General features: G+C 41.4%; 1 protein-coding gene across 2 annotated transcripts in view; it reads left to right on the forward strand.

The window, feature by feature from the left end:
- The window catches only part of CACNA1B (calcium voltage-gated channel subunit alpha1 B), a 471,028-nt gene that overhangs the window by 339,096 nt on the left and 115,049 nt on the right, over positions 1-16,883 (forward strand). Inside the window, exon 17 of one of the 2 annotated variants that reach the window (XM_084649843.1) lies at positions 6,717-6,779. The exons of the other annotated variant lie outside the window; for it this stretch is intronic. Within the exon in view, the coding sequence (XP_084505969.1) occupies positions 6,717-6,779 (63 nt within the window). The remainder of the gene's footprint in view (positions 1-6,716; positions 6,780-16,883) is intronic. 2 annotated transcript variants of the gene reach the window in all.

Genomic DNA, 16,883 nt, shown 5'->3' on the forward strand with positions numbered 1-16,883 from the left:
GTGAACAGACACTCCTGTATACCTGGTTCACATTCAGAAGTATCATCTTGCACGTGCAAATGTAGGCTTTTGTGCCTGGAAGTGGGGGTGATTGTGTGATCTCACTTTGGAAGAATACTTAGAAAATATTACTCTTGGGGCCAGCTTTTCAAGTATATGAATCTAAACTTGTGGAAATAAGCAATTTTCAGACGTGTGCTGAGGTCTTTGAGGTCAGTGGGAGTTTTGCCTGCATAGGATAAGGACTGAATTTGGCACACACAATTGCTTCTTTGCACATATAATACACATTTTGCTTGTGCTTCTTAGGGAGCCTGTGTTTGAAAATGAAGACGTTTTGAAATGTACTGATTGACACACACAATTATTCTGGAAGTTTATGCAACTTCATGGGGAAGTTTGAGTATCTTTGTGTCAAAAAGACTGCCCTGCTGTTTGCTGGGAGCTGCAAGTATTTCTCGACAGCCTCCAGTCCTCAGAAAGGGGCAGCTGGAAATTACTCCAAGGATCAGGGAAGCCTAAACTTATTTGGAATAATTTCCTGTCCAATTGTATTCCAAAATATCTGTAGTCCAGAGAGAACCCTATTTAACTGAACAATTTTCTAATATATTTTCCCCAATGTAAATCCATCTCATAAGGCCTTCATTAGTGTGTATTCAATCTAGAATCATGTTATTGCAGCAACAATGGCACATATGAAACTTGTTCACTAAATCTGAAAAAAAAAAAAGAATATTCTTAATCTGTTTAGCTTTTTTTTTTGCAATTTATATTTGTAGAATACGTATATGGTTAGCATCATAGATCGTTCTCTTCTTATAATGATTTGCCAGCCTCAAAAAGAATTCACAAAAGAAAAGTTTCTCTTTTTCTTTGATGTACTTCTATGTACTGTAATTTTAAAATATAAGATGGCATTGTTTATTCTATTATTATTATAAAGTGATTGTATATGTGAAGATTACTTAGAACCCCAAACTCCCATCAACTTTAATGGCCCAGGATTTCACCGCAGATTCTTAGTTACTGACAATAGTTTTAGTCCCTGATTTTTCATCAGACTTTGATCTGGTTTTTGATCTCACACGTTCAGTTTTGTGACTACAGTTACATGTAAGTGCAACATTGCAAGTTACTATTTGTTGTGTCTACAGTTATATCTGCTCAGACATCTATGTGCCTTTTTCATAGGTACATTCAGATGGTTAGGCCTATAAAATGAATGCAGTTGCAGGTGCAATTAATTGTTTCCACATTTAACTGCAGTAGCAAAATTGTGTTTGCAATACTAGAGGCCACATTTGGAAATGTAGAACTTATTCTCTCAACAGTGTGTCTCTAGACAAGTTGTATCTGCTGTATAGAAGCATGATATACTTACACAGGCTACTGTGATTTAGTTGCATGTGCGAGTGTGTGATACTAGGTTGGGAGAAAGACTGAAGAATCAATAGATGGGTGTTTGAATGAATAAACACATAGAAGAACAGATTACTGGTTAGAAGGTAAGTAGATGTGTGGGTGGATTGTTGGTTGGTGACAGGTGTTTTAAGAGGTGGATGGAACAGAGGATCTGAGTGATCTATCCGCACTGAACTTTTTTCTTTGAAATTTGTGTTTATAATTTTATTAGGTCTTTGTTTTTAAAAGAGGCTTTATTTGAATTTTTCTCTTTTAAATTTACTTTTCAAAAAGCATATTTTAAAATGAATTTCTATCATAACTGATTACCTGAATATAAACCAATATTATAAAAATGTACGTCAGAAGTCCCTCTGCCTGTCAACTAAAATAACTCTCTCTTTCTTTCAGTGTTCTGTAGAGATAGTGCTATGGTTCAAGTGTTTTCTTAGTAATGTTGTTCATGTTAGCAGAATGGCTCTCAATTAATATTGTGGTTTGACTCTTAATATGATTTGTTATTAATTTGGTGGACCTGTCCTTTGGGTTCCTAGAACCTACAGAGGTGGCAAAACCTTCCGGGTGCTCAGTCTGGTAAAAAGTCATTTCTATTTTCCCTCCCTGGTGTTTAAACAGTAAGATACTGTGCTTGCTGCTTTGCTGCTATTTCTTGTCAGTTTTGTAACATTTGTGCTTTCAGTGGGAGCAAATCCTGCACCCCTTCGTCTAACCCTCTTCACTCTTATTTCCTCATCTTAGCAAAGTCTACATTTTGGAAACTCCTTATTGTGCATTTACACTACAGTGGGTGGCAGCGTACCCAAGTTTGCCATCCTCATGCATTACTGCAATGTATATATATTGTGCATTTGTTTGTATGTGGAGGTGTATATGTGTATCTATATGCCTGTGATTGTCTGTATTTGTCTTTTTGCTCTGCTGTGGAAAATAACCTCATTTAACAACAGCTAAGCTCCAGGAAGAATTCAGCTTACTGAATCAGTTACCGAACTTGCTTTCTAGGCTACAAAAGTTAGTTTCTTTTCTAGTAGGTCAACCTAATTTCAGTGTATTAAGTAACATTTTAGAATTTTGCAGATGCATAGGATTCAGTGCGAGCAAGGATTATTTTGTGGTTGATAGATGGTGAAGTCCTACTACTGCACCTTGAAACTGTTTTAATAATTTATTGATCTATGCAGTCAAGTAAGGATATCATCTGTCTGATAACTGACTTAGAAGGTGCTATATTATAATTCTGCATCTATAACTGGGAGAGGCAATGAAGTCAGTTACTACAGTCAGTTTGTAGCTCCTGGTTTGTTGATCTTTAAGGATGTCAGTGATTCAACTTCTACTCCATAAAAAGGGCTAATAGGAGTGGATTGATTTAGCCATGACTTGGCTTTTTTTACCTGGTGAACTCTATCCTGAATAGACTTATTATTTTCTTTTTCAGGATTGAAGCTGATGTGGGACATTTTTCTGTTGGGATGTTTGTTTTAAAACAAGATGTTTTTTTAATCTGTGTTTGACATTTTAGTTTTAGCTTATTCTTTTCATTCTGGTTTTGTGATTTTTTTTTTTCTGTTGAGCATTTTCCTTGCTTTATTGTTTCTTGAGGTGAGTTTGGGTTTGTTCAGTTTACCCAGAGTCGTCCTTTGAAAACCTCGGTTTCATATAGTATTTTAATTGCTCAGCCTCGTGAACTGAGCTACTGTAATAACAGATGGGACGATACAACAAGCCATTGGTGCAGCTTCCTTGGTGGCGAAAATGGAGGAGAGAGGGGGAAACCCATCTTAGGGGAATTCCCCTTTAATTGTAGGGTTCATTAGCTGATAGAACACGTTATTGGGAGGCAGGAATCAGTGCTTTGCTTCTTGCTCTGTCACTAATTCATGATGGGAGTTGGGGCAACTCATTTAACTTTTCTGTGTCTCGGTGGGGAAAACAGGGTGGTGACTTATTAACTTTGTGGAGCATGAGGCTTCATCAGTCAGTGTGTAAAGCACTTTGAGTCCTTCTGTGAGAGGCACCAGAGAAGTGCATTGCATCCGGACCGAGGATTAAGGCACAACCCCCCTATTTCAAAATGTAATTTTTTGTCGTTAAGTTTGCTGTTTCACAAACCTTCAGTCCCAAACACCACACCTTAGAGTTCCCCCTCCACCTCTTCTTTCCCAGCCAGAGATGCACCAATGACATGTACAAAAGGGGCTGCATTAAACAAAAGGATGCACCAGGTCTGTTCGCAGTTCAGTTGGCCAGTCTGACAGACACGTTATGACCCATAAAGGAATCTGAAGTCCCACGCAAGCACATCTACTTCACCACTGGCACTCAGAGGCGACTGAGGCAGAACTTGTGCTTAAAATAAATAACTTTTTTGTTTGTTTGTTTATTCCTGTGTTTCCAATGGTCTGCCTCAAACTCTTCTGGGGGAAAGTCTTAAAATAGCAACTGCAGTCAAATTACTAAATTTATAACAACCTGCAAATTAGTTGTGCCTAAGTTGTCACACTGAGTGATTTTTTTTTCAAGGTGGTAATGGTTTTGAGTTGTAGCTGGCCTCCAAGAGTCTAAGCATCCCTTGCTGTACAGCAGGTCTCCAGCTGGAGATTTTGATGGGAGAGGGAATCCCCAGATATGATGGCTCTAGCCCTGTACGGAGTGATAAGGAGACAGTTTCTCCTTGTAGCGGAATATACAGGCCAAATCCCGCACTAAGAGCTGTCTGTAGGATCGACCACGTAATTGACCACTTTAAATGACTCTGTGTTTTCCAATTATCAACCCACTCTGTTAGGTGTTGGGTTTTTGCTGGTCCCCTATGTAGTTGCTTAAGGCATTTTACTTGTGTGCTCAGCTAAGACCTCCTGCTCACAGGTAAACCCTACCAATTGCTTTGCTAGCTCTGACCCAAGGGTGCTGCCAACTCATCACAAATTGGTAAATAAATAAAAGATGTGATGTTAAAATACCAAAGACAGTACATGAAAGAGCAGGTACAGTAGCACACTTCCATCTTTCACTAGCACTTCTTAGTGGTCATCTGTCCCTTTTGTACAGGTTTGGGGATGAAGGTCTGGGCGGGTTGTTCTATTTCCTCTTGTCTCTGGAACTCTGTGGTCTGTTCTACAGTCATTGTTGGGCATGGCTCTTGGTAACCAATAGAACCCTGCAAGAAATATGCCTGAATCACTAGCAAATAAAAAGTTCGGTGTATGATGACGTATAGACTAGAAGAGGCGTTCTTTTTATCTTGCCGGCTTGTCATTTCTTCCCTCTTCCTGCTCCCTGAATGTGCTGGTGTGTGGGGTACTGTGACTCTTCCAGTTAGTTTGCTTTTTTACCCTTTTTGTCATGTAACTGTGAATCAGCAAACAGCTGCCCAGAAAGACTCTCTCTCTCTCTTGGTCTCGCTCTCTCATGGTAAGTAGCAGCAAGCAAAGCTCAAATACCTCCTCCACTTCGCTTTGAAAAAGGAGGCTGTCTTTGCCCTACGAGTCTACATAGTGTGATTTCAGTATGAATTTAGCCGATGGATATTGCAGAACAGGGATTCCAGCAATGAAGACAGAGAAATGGACCTCTGGGAGCCCTTTTGCAGGACTTGCGGAGTCATGTTGGGCCAAGTACAGGGATGTTTGGCAGCATCATTGTGGGGCCTTCATCCTGCACTGGACCAAATGAGGCAATGAGGAATATGATGATAAGCATAAGTGTTTTGCCAAGGGATTTTGAGATGTGCTTTAAGCACTAAAATGCTTCAGGTTGCCCCTATGCCTCCACAAACACCTTTGCCAGTGCTGGTTCTCCTTTCCCGGAATCTCTGACGAGTGAAGCCATGACTGGTACGTTCTCTGCTATCATAAGTTTTCTGCCTAGTTTGCTCAGGCCATTCTACCCAGGCTTTAAACATTTATGCAATTGTAGGATTTTTGCTGGGGGCTTCATTCAACATCCTGTGGATGCAGCGTCCAGCCAAATCAAGAAATAAAGGAGTACCAGCTTTGGTAACCCCATAACAATAATTTCCCTTTAAAAATGTTGAGTGCAAGTACTGAAGGGTCAAAAATCCTCCTGTTTGTTTCAGTGCAGTATAAAATATACTAATAATGAAGTTACGGCAAAATAACCATATGATTGCTCCCCAAGACCATTTATTCCAAGCAAAGCCAAGTAAGTGTCTTTAATGATTGCTCCCCCACACAAGCTATCCAAGCCCCTATAAGGTAGTGTCATATATACATACACTTCACCTTGGTCTACTTTTAATTTTATAATACATTGTTACTTAATATCCTGTGGGTTTGTAATGTATATATTTAAAATTTCACCAGTTCATCCTGCTTTCTCCCCTCCAACCGCATCTCCTTCTTAGGTGCACTTTCCTATCATCTGGGCTTTCTGGCTTTATAGCACCAGTTGTTAGCTAAATAAAACCCACAAAAATCCAATGGAAATAAATCAGTGTTTAAACTGAAAGTGGTAAATTCAGAAAGAGGACGGGTTATATTTTCCACCTCCTGGGAGGGGTCCATAGACAATGTAATGTTGCAAAAAACAAATATATAGAATTATTTTTAAAATTAGAACTAAGTCTCCCTTTAAGTGCTGGAACAGGCAGAAACTGCCCCCTAATCTGTCAAATCCACCTGCTACTGCATTTCAAGCCCCCCCCCCCCGTTTAGGCAGTCACGTGTGTTAAATGGAGGCAAATCTACCAAATAAAATGTGAACAAATGCCTCTTTACTTCCATGTTTGACACACAGACATGCTTCCTGTTGCCCGTGCGAATGGTATATCCTCAGGGCTAGGTCCTTTTTCCCCTACCCCATGGATGCTACGATAACCTGAGTTGGAATTGGTGGCCTTGTGTCCTTCTCTTAGTTCAAAATGAATCATTGCAGTACATGCTGTAAATGCAAACTCCACCTGTTTCTACAAAGACCTCTGCTCTGGGACTCTGACGGTAGCTTGTGCAGAGGACTCTGGCTATGTGAGTACAGCATATTGCAGCATAAAGTCTTACTATCATTTTGTGTCTTTTGGTTCACCTTTTTATATTTTCTTTTGGCTCCGGTTTGATTTTCCAGTTGTTTTCCTTTTAACTAGAAGATGATGTCTCTGTGGCTTCCACACTTTCTGAAGCTTGCCCGGGCTCCTTCCAAGATGCACGCTGCAGCCTGCATTCGATAGGACACAGCCTGTATGAGTCTCCTCCCGATGTCTTTTATAGTTTCTCTTCTCTTCTTTATTTTCTCACCTTTTTTTGTTTTTTGTTTTTTGTTTTTTGCATGTGCAGTTTTGTAAAGCAAACTCGAGGTACTGTATCTCGCAGCTCGTCAGTCTCCAGCGTAAATTCACCGTGAGTTGCTCTCTGTTACAATATTCAGTAAATGGATTTATGATATATATCTATATATTTATAAACCTCCCTGCTTCCCACCCTCCCGATGCCTTCCCACTTCCCTTGTTTTTTGCAAAAGTCATTCACATCATTGTGGAAAACCTCCAGGCCAACATACGGTGGAAGGACTGGAAGGTGTGCAGCAGTGCCATATAATGTTTGTGATTTGAGCGTGAGCAACTCTGTAGTGTTTTGTACATTGGGTGTGAAGTCCTCCACTTCTTTCCTTTCTTTTTTTCTTTTCCCTTTTCTTCTTTCTGCCCTTCTCTTTGTCCTTTCCTTACTTAGTAGTTTTCCTTTCCTTTCCCTCTTACTTTCTTCCTTGCCCTCTTCCCTTGTTTTGTGGCCTGTCTTGTTCTCACTTTTATTGTTTTCCTCTGTGTTATTTATACACTGGGCTAATGGTTCTGATGTTCCACTAGTGTTTGCACTTTTGGTTCAGGAGGAGAATGGGGCCCTACCATGAGCGTGCTCTTTAAAATGAAAGCTAGAATGGGAGAGTTTCAAAGGGGTCCAGCTTCTGGAAACAGGACTCAAATGGGACAATGTTTGAAAACTCTGCATAAATAACCCTTGGAAATTTGTTATAATGAGCAGACACGCTCCCCCACTCCCTCCTGGAGTTTGAGTTTAAAGCTCCAATGTATCCTAGAATTTCTCAAACATGGTGGTAGACCCGTCAGCCATTCCACCCGCTTCCCATTAAAAATCCCCCCTCTCCAGGACTCATTGTGAATCATGAGTAGGCTTCAAAGGTACACGTTGCAGGTTTGTAGAAAATACCTTTGATCCCTTCCACGTCATCAACTCATTGAGTGTCTCTGGCTTATACTTTTATCATTTTGTGTTACTTTTCTACGGTGTAATGCTCTTGGGCAGACAAGTAAGTGCAGTTCAGACACGAAGAGCCAGATCCTCAGGTGCGTCATAGTAGGGCTCAGTGTGCCTGAGCAGTTGGAAAACAGAAGGCTTTCCACCACCTTTCTACCCCTTCCTCCCACTCCCTGATTCCAAATGGCATCTCAGGTCCGGTTCGGCCCCGGGACAACTTAGAGATGTTTGGACTGGTTTCTCCAATCTCTGTTCACTTTGTGCCATGCTGGAAAATTCCCCCTTTGTAGGGGGAGTCACTGTCTGTGCAAAGTTGGTGGAGAGGATTGTGATGCCTCCTTCACCAGTTGTGGTGTCTGTCTGTTGCTTAGTACACTGGAAGCCTCTTGCAGTATAAGGGGAGGCAGGTGGAAGGGAGAAGAAGGCGGAGATTTGTCAGGGAAGGGGATGTGGCGAATTGAGTCTATGCCTGATTCTGTGCTGGTGTGGGACTTTACTCCAGCAGTGTAACTTAAAACTGCACCAGAGCAGTGTAAAGCAGCTTTCGTGTAAATGTGAACCAGGCCCGTTATCTCTGAATTTGACCCATATTGCCCATCTTGTGGAGACAGAGGCAGGCTGCACTTTTAGAAAACTGAATCTGAATGACAAAGACACAAATCACGGGAGCATCATTGACCCTAAAGCCACTTTACACCTGTTCAGTCACGTAGTGGAGCCTTAAAGCAGGTGCAGATATAGTTTATATCCACATCAAGGCCCCTTCACACTACCAGAGCAATACATGTGAATCAGGCCTGTTGTGTGTAAGGCAGATCTAGGATTCTGAAAGTTTAGCTAAGTCTGCATTTCTTTCTCTATACGGATCGGCAGTGCTCTTCCCCAGCAAAATACTTGTTTGAGTAAACAATTCACTGGATCCCATAGGCAGCTATCACTAGTTATATGTCACATGTAGGATTTCCAGTATCCAGTTTGCACCGATACAATCCCCTCTGTAACGAAACGTGAAGGACCCTGATTCTTAGTTACACTAAGGCCTACATGCAGTTTTTACACCAATATAACTGTTTTGGCTAGAGGTGTTGTTTTTTCTATGTAAACAGTTAAATCGGTACTAGGCAGTACTGCCCCCTCCACCCCCCGCGTAGTGTGGATGCAGTTATACCAGTATAAAGGTGCCTTGTAGCTAATTCTCCTTCACTGTGAAAATACTTATACTGGTAGAAGATACCTTTATATCAGGATAATTGCATGTACTCTATGGGGATTCAAACATTTTAGCTACACTGGTACAAAGGGGAATAATTTTTAGACAGGGCCTAAGGCCATGCCCTAGTCATGTAAAGCACAAATAAAACTTACTTCCACTTTAACACTGCTTTGCATTGTGAGCGCAATGGAAAGTGGCTTTAATATAACTAAGAATTAGGCCCTGAGAATTCATGGCTACTGATTGGAAACATAAAAAATTTCCACTGGGATTTAGATATTTTTTCAGTATTCAGTGTTTAATTTTGTCCTACGGGAATTTGTTCAATTGAAAATTGTAAGTGGCAAGAAAATCAGGACAAAAATATTTCAGGTGGCTTCTTAACAAAAAGATATTAAGGTGAGTCACCTTCTGATGTAATTTTCAAACCTTCGTGTTGTAATGAATGTATGGTACAAACACTGCAACCAATAAAAATCCATGTTTGGTTCACTTGGGAAGAAAAAACAATTAAACATAGACAAACAATTATTTTTTCTTCTAAAAAGTGAGTTATCATTGGCATAAAATGCATGCTGAAAACTGGCAACTAGCTGCTTTGTAAAGTGTTAACACACAGCTAAGTGCACAGTTCTACTTCAGGTATAATTCAAAGACAAAGTGCCTTCAATCACCCAAGTCACAGGTATCTAGGGTAACATATGATCAATGTTATACATATTCTATTTACCTTAAGATGGGCAACTGAGTCCCAAACTATGCAGTTACTCACTCGGTTGGGATTCTCTTTTTATTAGAGTTATTTGTTTGTAATAGCACCCATGATGCATCAGTCTCATTCCAGACATAAAAGACAGGGTGATCTCAAGACATGTTGTAGATTATCAAACAAAGAAAGGGCCAACATTTTCAATCCTGGGTTCCTATAAGATTAGAATCATAGAATATCAGGGTTGGAAGGGACCTCAGGAGGTCATCTAGTCCAACCCCCTGCTCAAAGCAGGACCAATCCCCAACTAAATCATCCCAGCCAGGGCTTTGTCAAGCCTGACCTTACAAACTTCAAAGGAAGGAGATTCCACCACCTCCCTGGGTAATGCATTCCAGTGCTTCACCACCCTCCTAGTGAAAAAGTTTTTCCTAATATCCAACCTAAACCTCCCCCACTGCAACTTGAGACCATTACTCCTCGTTCTGTCATCTGCTACCACTGAGATTAGACATGTAGCTCCATATTTAGGCACCTAAATAAGATGTTTAGAGGTGCTGAGCACCTGCTGTTCCCATTGTAGTCAGCGGCTGAAAATTTTGACTAAGCAACACTGCTACTTACTCAACATACAGCTACAACAGTGATTGTGATCAGTGACATCTTTGCAGTGGACTCACGTGGTAATCTAAGCACGTGGTATGTGGAGTGGGAGGAAAGGAGGACATGAGTCTAAAGTGCTATAGTGGGCACACTAGGTAGGCGTCTTGGAAATCTAGCTGGGAAATTATAACTGCTGTTGTGTCACATTTAAGCCTTAGGGCAAATTCTGCCCATGGATGCAGTCAGTGCCCATTGACTTTAAAAGAAGTTGATGTTCTTGGAGCAATTGCTTCTCTGGTTAAAGCCATAACTGCATGATTCTGCAGCACCCATCCAGGAGGGAAATAAAAAAGCTTTAATATCCCCTGGTCCTCATTTGCCATCCAAATTACTGTTCACCCATATCACTTGCTTCTGCCTGAATTCACCATCCATGTCTTCTGTTTTATCTCCATTCCCACAGCAAAAAGCTTCATTGAACTAAATTGTTTTGTTCTTATCAGAACCTATGCGTTCCGGGATTTAAGCCAGAACCCAGTGTGGGCTGTGCAGTTGTGCGTAATAATCGCTGAAGAGTCTTGTTGAAATTATAACGAGTGATGTAGAGAAAACAACACATTGAAAAGGAAATGTCATTTGACTGGATTTAGGAGGACTTCTGTGCACTGGATCGTTCAATATGTTTAAGCTAGATGTGGTGTTTGTTGAATCAGGGCTGAAAAGTGCACTTTTAACTTGCTTTTAGTAAAGAATTTTTCACCCCTATAATTTGTTACTTAGTATGCAATTACTTTATCACTGTGTATACCAATGGTACCAAAATCACAAGGTCTAAAGAGAAATCTACTCAATATGGTATGAGTGTGGTGACTTGGTATCTAATAAATATTTTCTGGAGTTCTCTTGAGGTTAGAATTTGCTAAAAGTAGTAGGCTTCAGTGTATACTGACACTGAGTAATTAAAAGACTCCGTGTATTAGAGCAATAGGCCGTGGCATGCATGATGGTGCATTTTATTGAATCCAGATCCTGCAGTCCTCCTTACTCAGGCAAAACTCCTACTGATTTCAACAGAAGTTCTGCTTGAGAAAGAGCTACAGGCTTTGGCTTTGAGGACTGCATCATCTCTTTGGCTGTTTGAAGATGTGAATCATAGAATCATAGAATATCACAGTTGGAAGGGACCTCAGGAGGTCATCTAGTCCAACCCCTGCTCAAAAGCAGGACCCATCCCCAATTAAATCATCCCAGCCAGGGCTTTGTCAAGCCTGACCTTAAAAACTTCTAAGGAAGGAGATTCCACCACCTCCCTAGGCAACGCATTCCAGTGTTTCACCACCCTCCTAGTGAAATGGATGACACCATTCATTTTGGTGTTCGAGGCTCTAGCAAATTGCACTGTAGTGTGGTTTATTGCTTCTTATGAAATTGAAATTCTGGAGAGACTGGATGGCTCAGGGAATTGATAATGAAATACTAGAGCTTTCCTTTCTAGTTTACCAATCCGTAAAAGCCCGGCTCTATAATGACCCAAAGTTGTTACCATCTAAAGATTGCTCGATAGCCTGCATGAAATGAGTTGAGGCTTGCTTTCTTCTTCCCAGTGGATAGGTGTCCGTAAGAGATGGAGTGGATCATCCAATAGGTGGTTGTTGTAATCCTCTCCTCTATGGGGTCACTGGATTACTGAGGTGCAACAATACTTGTTTTGGTACAGTACTTGAAAGTGTGCTTAGTGTACAGTGGCAATAGGGCAAGAGTTTAAGCCACTTCAGCTGATGAACCTTATAGGTTCTAGCATCTGGCAGTTCCTCTGATTGCCCCAGAGCCTTCCAACCCCTGCTGACTTATCACCCTCCAGGCAGTAGAGAGAAGAACAGCAAATGTACTACTTAATTCATTCACCCTAGTGGCCTCCTTTGACCTCTGACAACTCAGCTGATTCATTACAATATCTAGTTTATATGAAAAACCGCTATCAAAACTTAGCACGAATTTTGATGTTTGTTGGCAGTTTCAGCAGCGAGACCAAGAACTGAACATGTCATGGAGAACAAACGCTCCAGGCCAGGGCTAAGACATGCTGACAGGGCAGCATGACATAAGTCAGCATTTGTGCTTCCTGGGCTGTAACTGCTGTTTGGACAGAAGACCCTAGCCCCCAGAACTACCAGCCAACTGAGTGCCCTTCACCGCCACTATTTGCATATTAATTGTTTTCTTCCAAAGAGCTAGAAAGTGAAAGAGCATTTTTATATGAGAATACTAAAAGTCAGGGTCCTGTATTTATTGGTCTCTGTTGATCCAGGAAGTTGACATTGTTGATCGTTTTCAAGCCATTTCATAAATCACTTATATGCTTCCAATACGAGTTTAATAGAGAATCTGAGCTGGTAACAAATCAGAATGTTCAAAAACTGTTTTTGTCCTGAATTCAGACAAAAAGTTGCAATATCAGTTTTTTTCACAGAACAGAAATTGTAATTTTCAATGGGCTGATGCTCATATAATGTTAGAAGGCATCTCTGGACTACATCTCCTGTGAGGTCCCATGGTCGTAGGACTCCCTTGATGTACCAAGGCAATTCAACCTGCAGGAGACTGTGGTGTATCATAAGAGATATGGTCCAGCCAGAGAGCGGAGCCCATAGACACTCAATCTACAACTCCCAAGAGGCAGTGCAGGAGCTGAGGCGGGCAGAGTTTTAGTGTTGAACTCACAGGAACAAAAATGTTTCCGTTGGGTTTAACAAACCAAAATGTTTCAGTTCGGGTCAACTCAGAGCAAACGGAAATACTTGTTAGATTTTTCTCCATAGAAAATCAAGACATTTAGGCAAAATTGAAATTTTCTCTAAAAAAAAAAATTCCTATTTTGATTTTGCGGAAATCGTGTTTTTCATCAAAAAACATTTCAGCAAACAATTCCCCAACAGCTCTAATCAGAAAATATTTTTTCTAGGATATGTTAAACATATAGGGCCAAATTTTGGAGTTCTTATACAGCTTTTATTCAGTCTATACTCAGGTAAAATTCCTAAAGATGTCAATGAGAAAATATGTATGATTTTTTATTCGTTTTTATTCAAGTGGTTTATATAAAACGGTTGTTCTGGAAGGTAATGGTCCATTACATAAAAGCCGCACTCTAAAACGGCTGTGATAAAAATGCCTTAGGCAATAAGAAAGTTACTTGTTCTTAAATGTGATTTTAAAAAGTACCAAAAAGGAATGCACTGTACTTTCTTGAATAATCTAGATTGTGATTGGCTGATATTTCATTTATATTATTTTTAATGAGGAAATAGAGGAGTCACCGGTCAGGAAACTGATAGATTAACATCAGTTTTATTTGACACAATGTCTGTTTTGTACAGAGAGATGTAAATGATCTGATTATAGATACTGCTTTATTGTTTGGTAGTCAGTCTCTGAAGCCAAGTAGAATTGGTGGCGTTATGCAATAAAATCCACTAATCATAATATCTGCCAATCTGTTTTGTCATGTCAGGCCCTGGGGAACTAAAGCTGTGTATATTGGCGATACCACTATAAAGAATTTGAAGAGCTTTGTTGGTAGGGAACAGAATAAAGACAGTGGACATTGGAGTTTGGGGAAGAGAGGTGGATCATGACTCAATTTTTTCCTCTTATGAGGAGGTCTGCAGAAGGAATAATATGGAGAGCTATTGATTTAAAGCACCAGATCAACAGTACCAAAAGATCAAAAGATGTGATCACAGAGTTCATAGTTGCACTTATTATTGTAAAGAACCATTGTGCTTAGTTCACACCCAGCATAGACATATCTGCTGCTAATGCTATATTTAGTATCCTAAGGTTTTGTGGTACCCCCATCACTTGAGTCATTTAAAACTGAACTTGACAAAGCACCAGAGAATGTGTTAGAGGGAATAATTGTTCATTAGCTAGATTTTTTCCCATCTCTTCTGCGATTCTTTGTGTGCAACGCACATGAACTGTATCCTCATATGGTAGTTGAATGATCCTGTGTTTTGTCTTAAGGTGACATTGCTATTGTGCCATAAATAAGTCTGGTGAATAAGTTCAAAAGCCTTCCTCTCTGAAGAAATACAACATCAGAGAAGCATCACTCAAATGTGTCTATATTTCAGTTACTGTGAGAACATGTGAAAAGCAGGAATCAGATAAATTTAATCGGACAAGGAGAGTACATAATTCCCCCAGCTGCTTGAGCTTTTGCTCTGAAAAGCTCTAAATACTGTTCCTGGAAGGACCAAACTATTCAATTTCCTTATTCCCATTTCCCAGCCAAGACCCTAACATGCACCATCACTTGCTCCTGATGTTCTTGACTAGTTTTGGTGTGATGATTAACTGCGGGCATGCTTAAAACTTTGCAGATAGTGTCTTTGCTTATCTTTTTTTTTTTTTCATTTCGTTCCATAAAATAAATGTAATCATTACTTCCAAACCTCACCGCTAAGTAATTCTCTTGCTCTTTGGCTTGTTAGTAACAAAAGCTAGTGGCTGGCAATGGATTTTTTGTGTGGGTGTCACCCTTTGCTAACTGTCAGTGTAAATGATGTGACCTCAGTATTTAGAGATTCTGAAAAGTTTGTTGAGTCTGTAATTTTGCTGTCCCTGTAAAGGAAGCAAATTTTGCAAAATAGACTTCATTAATATGCAAATTACTATGCTCTTACAGGTTCCCAATGGTGTGTGTTCTTAGCAGCAGCTTCAGTTCTCAGTTGTCCATAGTCCAAACACAATGGAACACCTTGCAACTCTGAGATAATTGCATTTTTTAAATGACTATTTTGTGTTCTTAATACATGTGAAAAACAACTAAAAAACAAATCACACTGCCATTTCCAGAGCAAATGCTTCCTGCACTACTAGGTCACTGGCCTGAAACTTACACAAGGGGAAGATCTCAAACCCTACTGCAAACACCACCATATAGGGGCTGTAACTGGATAGCAGCCATAAAGAAAGCCTCTGAAATCTCCGGTCACTCACCACTTGGTAGCGGCTGGCGGGCTGGTGGTGATCCATCCCGGCCGCCCACGGGGACAGAGTGGCGCGGCCCAACCCCGGCTCCTCTGCTCCCGCATGCATGTTCTCAAAGTTTCATTAGCCACACAGGTAGGAAGTCATACCACTCAATGGCACAGCCATTCACCGATTCAAATCTAGCCTCGGTTGATAGGAATCAAAAGTCTCTACTTGATGATGACTCTCAGTCTGTCTAGGTTTTTACCTGGCACCCCTCTCCATGGTCTGAGTGCTTTAGGAATTTGTGTGGAATACATTGGGGGGTCTCAATCCAAGTGCCACAGGAGAGGTTACATCACAAAGAAACCAACCACCGTTGCACTGATTGTCCACTTTACTGGCCAAGGGCTGCATGGGTCACAAAGACAGAACTCCCCGCTGGAGATGGTCCCGCCACGTCAGGACTGCAGCCCGCTGGAAGGGTGGCGTGTGGGGGAGTGCACGGTGCTGCCGCCTGAGCTGTTTCTGTTCCGTGGCTGGATAGAGCACATCAGTCAGCGTTAGGGCTGTCACCCAATTAACACATCATCCCTATGTGTTGTTTTCGTGCTGACAGCAGGGTCTGGGCTGCACAAGACGCTGAATTAAAAATGGTCCTTGCCCCAAGGGCTTTAAAATCGAACGAACCGTATCAGCTCAGCAACTTCGTGCTGAGCGCACACAGGAAATGAAACGCAGTGCATAGAAACACACAGAATCATGCTCTAGCTTTCTTGCTGTTTTCCCTGAGCTTGAGCATCACAGGACAGATTCTCTCCCTAGCACGACCCTGTTTGTGAGCTTCCGCAAACCTCTAGTATCTCTAGACCAAGCACACAGCAGAACGAGCCATCCCCGCTGTCCCGGGGGACCCCCGGACCATTGGTTGCAGCCCCCAAGCTGATGGAGCCATCCCAAGACAGTCAGGAAATGCTCTGGTGTGGTCCCTTTCCCGGGAAGCTTCTGCTGGCAGGGCCCGAAGGTGGCTTGTCCTGATTTTAAAATTGCCAGCCCCTCAGGTGAGAATTGCCCGAGGTTTGAACTACTTTTGTAGAGGCTGCAGTTAAATAGCTGTGAATTGAGAGAGCAATGCAGGTGTCTGAGCCATACTGAGTATCCCACACTTACTCCTCAAATTCCCATGTCAGCCAGCACGCGTAAGGAGGCAAGGTTCTGCCAGCTGGGTATCTTTGGGCAGACGCTCGGGGTTGTCAGTTACAGGAAATAGTTGGAGGGCTTTCCATGCTTTCCCTTTTCTAGCTCCTTTTGAGAGCAAGCAGTACTTTAAATGATCCACTAAGCAGGTAGGCCACTGGCTTAAAATGTGCTCACCCTACAGGAAAAGCTCCTTCCAAGAAAAGAGAAGCCTTCATATTTGAACTGAGCAATCAGCTGTGTTCGTTCTGATTTGTGGTCAAATCAGATTAATCTGTCTGACTGTCCTCATCCCCTCCGAGTGAATATTTACATACGTTTTTGCCTCTTTTTAGTAAAACCAGCCAACACCACTCTCAGTAAAATGCAGCAGATGTCTGAGATGCAAACTTTTCCCGACAACTCCCGTGGCATGACATAACTCCATCTGAACGCTGCTTCCCATAGGGCCTGAGAATGGTGACTGACACTGCCAGTCTGAGTCACAGAAACTCACACTCTGGTTTGTTCTGTCACTGAAGCAGACCCAAAT

Source organism: Lepidochelys olivacea, assembly GCF_965140295.1.
Source record: "Lepidochelys olivacea isolate rLepOli2 genome assembly, chromosome: 16".
Lineage (NCBI taxonomy): Eukaryota > Metazoa > Chordata > Testudines > Cheloniidae > Lepidochelys > Lepidochelys olivacea.